This window comes from Capricornis sumatraensis, chromosome 8 (assembly GCF_032405125.1).
Source record: "Capricornis sumatraensis isolate serow.1 chromosome 8, serow.2, whole genome shotgun sequence".
Classification (NCBI taxonomy): Eukaryota; Metazoa; Chordata; class Mammalia; order Artiodactyla; family Bovidae; genus Capricornis; species Capricornis sumatraensis.
The window spans coordinates 101,729,555-101,735,854 of record NC_091076.1 but is presented as its reverse complement, the minus strand read 5'-3'; the positions used below and the strand labels follow the sequence as shown (position 1 = coordinate 101,735,854).

The window sequence follows — 6,300 nt, the reverse complement described above, 5'->3', positions numbered from 1 at the left end:
GTGTGCATTTTTCAAAATGTCTCAGCCGCCAGTGTTGGTGGTGAACGGGGCATGCCTGAGAAACAGCGCGGGCTCCTAGAGAGAAGTGGGGACACCTGCGGCAGATGGGAGCCGGGCCTGCTTCTCACGTGCACGAGGATGAGACCAGGCTGTGTGCGTGTGCGCATGTGCGAGGGCGGTGGCCTTGAGTCATTCCTGGGGGAAAGGGAGAGAAGAAGAGACGACGGATCATCACCGCACAAGCAGGGGGAGGCGGGCGGGGGCTGGGGACCCGGGGACCCGGGGGACCCGGAGGCTCAGCCCAGCCCCAGGCCTCAGTTGATCTGGCGACAGGCTTCGAATGTCCACTTGGTGGCTCCGCCGTAGATCTCGATGTGGGACTCGGCCCAGGCGATGACGTTGCCGGAAAGGGCCTTGGTGCTGCAGGTGGCCAGGTTGTACACCTCCCCCGGGGTCAGCTTGCGGTCCCAGATGTTGAAATGGGCCAGCTCGCCCACAAACGCTTGGGTGGCATCAAACCCGCCACCCAGAGTGTCCTTCAGAGAAAAGCAGAGGGTGAGGGTGGAGGGGGTCAGAGTGGTGAGTGCCTATCAGGAGGGCCTCCCTAGCATGCATGGCTCTCACGTCCACTTCTGGGCACATCTGTCTCAGCTGTGCATCAGTCCCTGCCCTCCAGGGAGCTCAGGAACAGCAGTGATGCTGGCCTCCTCTGCGCTGGATGCAAAATTTCTCCTGGGGGCACCTGAGAGGTGCCCAGTGAGGGAGGGTGTCAGCTAAGACCGTGGACAACCGTGGGAGCAGGGCCTGGGGGCCTCCCCTACACTCCCTGCCTCTCCCCAGGAAACTCTAATGTCATTCTTTGCTAGCCATAGCTGCCCAACAAGAACAGAAGGCCTGGGGCTCTCCTGCCTGCCTTTCCCTCCTGGGTGCCCAATGGGAGACAAACCACTTCCAGGAAATAAATTATGCATCACTAAGTGCACGATTGGCCTTCCCGTGCCAAAGAGCATTGCTGCAGTTGAGAGTCTGGAGACAGAGCCCCCTCTTCCTGCCTTTCCTGAAAGAACCCACTCAGAGTGGGGACTTTGCCCAAACTGCTTCATCACTTGCTTCCACGGCTTCTTCTCAGGGGAACCACTTCCCTCTCCAGCTCCCTCCCACTTTGCTTCCTGCTGCCTCTCTCCCCTCCCTCCCAACACACTCTCCTCTCTCCGGCCTAGTCTCCAGTTCTGGGGCTCCTCCCCCGGCAGCCAGTGGCCCCCACTTCTCCCTCACCCTGTCCCTGCCCCCCACAGCCTGTACCTGCTCCTGGCCCAGCACCAGCACGCCCTGTGGCTTGATGGGGTGATAAGGTGCTAGGTTCTCGCCGTTGCCGCCCTGGGTGCCATCCTGGTAGGCTTCCCAGACCCCATCCCGGGTGGTCCAGGTGATACAGATGTGGTGCCACTTGCCGTCATTGATTACAAAGGGCAGCTTAGCCACCTGGGCAGGAGAACGACATACAGGACAAGATGGGAATGGGCACCATCAGGATCAATGATCGTCACTAGTCACTAGTCATAGGTATTCACAGTAAATATCAAGAGCCATTACTGAGTTCTTGCAGCACCTGCCCCTCGGGACTGTCAGGCCCATCCATTGATGGAGTACAGAATCACAAAGGAAATGGGAAGCTTTGTCCAGATCGATCTGAATATGCAATCTCCTCACTCCTACTCACCCTCCTACCTCTGGGCCAGTCCAAAAAACCTGCCCTCGGATGAGCCACCCCTGGGGGCTGACTTCACTGCTGCTTTCTGGGCCTCTCCTCTCTTCCAACGCTCCATCTCTAATTGCCAGATCCTCTGGGTCTAAAACCCGCCCAGCCTTTTTACAGAGACTCTGAAAGATGCCAGGGGAGATGGCACCATGCCTTTTAATGCTCCAGAGCAGCCCCTGACCTGGAATTTCACTCCCACTCTAACATTTCAGGCGGGGAGGCTGCTTCAGCTGACAAAAGAACCCTCACACCCTTTTAACTTGGGGACATGGGGCCCCAGAAAGGCACAGCCCTCTCTGGGCAAGGCATCAAGAGCAAAGGCTTGGACTCCAATTCTCAGTCCAGGTTTTAGACATTAACTACCCAAGCTGGCGTGGTGATGAGGGAGTTGGAGAGCTGACAGCTAATTCCACAGCTAGCAGGGATTAAGGGCCAAGATGGAGACGGGTTCCTTGGAGGGAAACGGTGCCCTCTCCCAAGGGCTCATGCAGACCTGGTCTCCTCCCAGGGGTAGGGGGCTAAGCAGGATTGATGTGGACTCTCTGGGAGCATCCTTACCACCACCCCAAGCATCTATGGTCTCCCAAACATGGGGGAGAAAAGTCAGTTCCAAGACCAGCTGAGGGAGGGAGTCAGGGTTTCATCAGCCGGATGGATTGGCCCCTGGATCCTCCTCCTCCACCCCCATCCGTGAGGCCTCTGTCTGGGAGGGTTCCAGCTTCCCCGTGTTCACAGAGAATAGCAAGGGTACCCCTCCCCATTTCTCCCAGTTCTCACCCTGCCCCTCCCTCAGCCCTGCCTGGCGAGCTCTCCTCTTGGGGCCACAGTAGCACCCGAGGCTGTGTATCTCATACCACCCAGACCTGCCCCGGCCACTGGCATGGACTGGGGCCCCAGAGGCCTCACCCTGCTGCCCTGCAAACCCTGAAGGAAGGGTAGAGGCTCTACCTTGTCGTTGATGAGGATCTCCATGGGGTTGTTGCCCCACTCAATGAGGACCAGCTCATTGGCCTGGCCGGGCACGGCATAGGAGAAGGGCGTGCCCACCCCCGGCGCCGCACTGGACTTGAGCCACATGCACACTGTGAAGGCGTACATCTCCGGCAGGCTCTTCTTCACCTTGGCGTACATGTAGTTGGTCCGCAGTGGGAATGTGAGCTGGAACTTATCTCCAGGGCGGTTGTCCTTCTGACCTGCAGAGGACGGGACACAGTACTGACACCTGCACCTTGACAAAGCGCCTGTCCCAGACTAAAGCAGGCTTGCCAACCCCCCTGCCCCCAACCAGGCTCTGTGATGCAGACAAAGCAGGCTCCTCTCTGTTCTGTAGATGCTGAAAACAAAGCTCAGAGAGGTCAAGTACTTTGCCCCAGGGCACAGGGCCAGACCGAAAGAGCTGGCCCACAGTCTCTGCACTCTGGGTCGGGTTCCCACACGGTGGCCCCCGTGGACAGGCTGGGATGGGGAAGCCTGTACACAATGAGCTCTGAGTATCTGCACCTGAGCTGGGCAGTGGCATGGGGAGGGAGTGGGTCAGGGCACACCCTGTAAAGCAATGCTTGCTCAAAGGTGTGGCTGCAGAGGAAGGGGGTCTCCTCACCAGGAAAGAGGCTAACTCCCCTCAGAGTAGCCCCTCCGGGAGCCCAACCTGATTTCACAATGCTGGCTGCTGCTCAGAGCAGGCCCCTGGGGCCCGTCACACTTCCTTCAAGGCCAGGACACACTGCAGCCCCTGGTCACTCATCTGACCCAGCCAATTCATCCTGAGGACTCAGGCTGTTTCCAGTATCCCATCCACCCCACAGGAAGGAGAGCTGTCCCCTCCGAGTCTCTTCAAGCAGCTCTGTCTGCCCCTGCAGAGAGGGCAGGACAGCAGGGAGCCCGAAGATGGCCCTAGAGCCAGGTTCCCCTAAGGTGACTGCTTTGAGGACAATGCCAATCATTCTCAGGGCAAGCTTCCGGTATGTTTCCTGAAAAATCACACTCATTGCCCCATCACCTCCCTTTATACTCAGCCACCAGCTCCCTGTCTGTCGGCAACATCTCCAGGGAATGCTTGTCTGCCCTCTCCCAACTCACACACACACTGTGGCTATGACCCTGGGCATGGTGTGACTGATTCCAGTCAAAACATTCCAACCCAGCAGTGGGCATGGGCACCCAGCCCAGAGCCAGGAACACACACCCACCAGCTTCAGGGTGTACACGGGGTGCTGCCAGAGAGCCCAGCACTAAACCGGCCCTCTAGGCCAAGAATTATTTCTAGAAGGCATCCTACTGGGTCAGCTACCCCACCCCCTTCCTCTAAGCCAGATGTCAGGGAACAGAGCAGGGCTGGCCATGTTCCCCTTCTGTCTCAGGCTGGCAGCCCCCTGCCCTTGGAGCAGATCTGGTCTCTCTCCAGGGGGTGCTCTTCATTTCCCCAACCTCCCCCTTCTTTCTCCCTCCTCCCTTCCCCGATCTGTTTTTCAGTTACATAACGTGCCTTAAGATGGCACTGTTTAAATCCATCCAGCACACACTTTGCAGTCCGAGAAGGGTCACGTGGCCCTGCTCCCAGCCTCGCATCCCCCCGCCTCCCCTTTTACAACCTTGTTTGATTTCTGAGGCTTCAAGGCTGAGCCTCTCAAGCTCATCCGTGAGCCCGGGCGAGACTGGGACTTGGGGTTGGCGACTTGAACAGCGAGGCAGCATGCAAGATGCCTGAGCTTGGGTCATTTATAAGAGAAAACCACAGGAGTGTGCTCAGGGCTGGGGAAGGGGGACCTGGAAATCCCTAAAGGACGCCAGGGGCTGCAAGAAACTGGGAGGAAGCCTGCTCAGGGCCCAGATCTGCTGTGGACCAGGAGGACCCAGCTGCAGCCCGTGCCCTGCTCTCTGCTGGGGATAGGGACTGGCTAGAACCAGGGTTTCTTAGCCAGGGAGGACTTGGTCTAGCCATGGCTCTAGTGCAAAGTTGCTGAAGACTAAACAGATCAGACTTGAAAAATTCCTGTGAGTGTGTGACTGTGGCAGGGGAGCAGGGAGGGAGCCCCAGGCTATCCCTTCCTCACTCCGTTTCCCCAGATGTCCCAAGCCCAGGGCACCCCAGCCCTGCTAGGAACATCAGCTGGAGAACCTAAGGTAGAAATGGTGGAGGAGCTCAGGGCTTTTACACTCCCGACCTGAGCTGTGCAGGAAGCCAGGGCCAGAGGCCGGGTCCCACTGGTCCAGGGAGCTGAGATAGGATGCAAGGACCGCCCTCTCCCTACCCCACCCCATGACCACTACCTTTCTCGAGCTCGCTGATCCGCTGGTGCAGGGAAGTCAGGGCGCTTTCGATCTTGACTCTTTCCTCGGTGTCGTTTTTGGGGCCCCCTTTGCCCTCCTCCAGAGTGTTCACCCGAGACAGCACCTGCCTCTCCAGGTCATCGATCTTGCTCTGCAGCAGATCCTTGAGACTGTTGGTCTGGCTGGAGGAATTGAGCCGGCTGTACTGCTGCGGGGGTGCAAGGGCGGGGGGGAAACCATATCGTTACGCGTGGAGTAGGGACCGTGCCGGGAGGCCGGTGGCGCGGTCCCCTCAGGGCGACTGCGGGGGCGGCCTGGCAGGGAGCTCGGGCTAGTGCCCGATCCGGGGCCCGCAGGCTTGGGGAGGCCTCAGCCAGGCATCCGCACCCGGCCGAGACCGGAGTTGGGGGTGTCAGGTAGGGTCGGAAATGGAGGTGGGGGAGGGCAGAGGGGCGCGTGAGCCGGAGGGGAAACAGAGGCGCGCGCGGACCTCGAGGTTCTCCAGGCGGGTTTTGAGCGACTGCAAAGTTTGCCCGAGTTGGCTGAGCGTCTCAGCGGCCGGCGTCCGAGACAGGTCGCCCATGGTGTTCTTGCCCGAGCCGGGCTGCTTGCGGCCGCCGCCGGTCCGCGCCTCGCCCGCGCTCGCGTCCAGGGTGCTCTGGCTCTCGCAGCGACCCAGCTTGGTGGTCAGCTCGCGGATGGTCTCCTTCTGGCTCAGGATGGTCTCCTTCTGCTGCAACACGGTCTCTCGGAGCTGCAGCACGTTGCTCCGGAGCTCCTCGGCGCCGCCGGCGGCCACGGACGCAGCGCACATGTCGGCGTCCACGGGCACCGAGGTGCAGATGAAGCGCGTCGGCCCGAAATCCTGGGCCCCGCTGCCCAAGAAGCAGAGGGCAATCAGCGCACAGGTGCGCGCGGCGCGGCCGGCCGGCATGGCTGCGGGCGCTGGGACCCGGCGCTCCGGGCCCGGCTCGGCTCGGATCGGCTGGGGCTCCGCGGGCGGCCCGCGCTCTGGGCGCCGCGCTGCTGGCTGCTCCGCCGCGCAGTCCGCACCGCCGCGCTGTCCGGCCCCCACTGCCGCCTGCGCTGCGGAGCCCGCGCCTTTTATGCCACCGCGGGAGGGGCCTCGGCGCTGGCGACGTCAGCGGGGGAGGAATCCCGGTTTAATTGTCTGCGGCCCGGTCCCGCTGTGCGGTTGGGGTCGCAGGAGCGCGCAGTAGGGGAGACTACTCCCCAAACCCCGGCGCCGCCGCATCTTTTGCACCATCCTC

The 6,300-nt window shown here is 60.8% G+C and overlaps 1 protein-coding gene across 1 annotated transcript; it reads right to left on the bottom strand.

The window, feature by feature from the left end:
* Window positions 1-314: 314 nt before the first annotated feature.
* NPTX1 (neuronal pentraxin 1) lies at window positions 315-5,963 on the bottom strand. The gene is made up of 5 exons (XM_068978728.1): window positions 5,520-5,963; window positions 5,030-5,237; window positions 2,708-2,952; window positions 1,303-1,482; window positions 315-536 (listed from the first exon to the last, which is right to left on the bottom strand). The coding sequence occupies exons 1-5, from the start codon at window positions 5,961-5,963 to the stop codon at window positions 315-317; spliced, it is 1,299 nt and encodes a 432-aa protein (XP_068834829.1).
* Window positions 5,964-6,300: the final 337 nt, after the last annotated feature.

Excerpts from the sequence above, each read along its gene's own strand:
- NPTX1 (XM_068978728.1), bottom strand. The coding sequence starts at position 5,963 with ATGCCGGCCGGCCGCGCCGCGCGCACCTGTGCGCTGATTGCCCTCTGC. Across the intron at positions 1,483-2,707 it reads AGATCCTCATCAACGACAAG|GTGGCTAAGCTGCCCTTTGT; the intron begins GTAGAGCCTCTA and ends TCTCCTGCCCAG. Across the intron at positions 537-1,302 it reads TGGTGCTGGGCCAGGAGCAG|GACACTCTGGGTGGCGGGTT; the intron begins GTACAGGCTGTG and ends TTTTCTCTGAAG.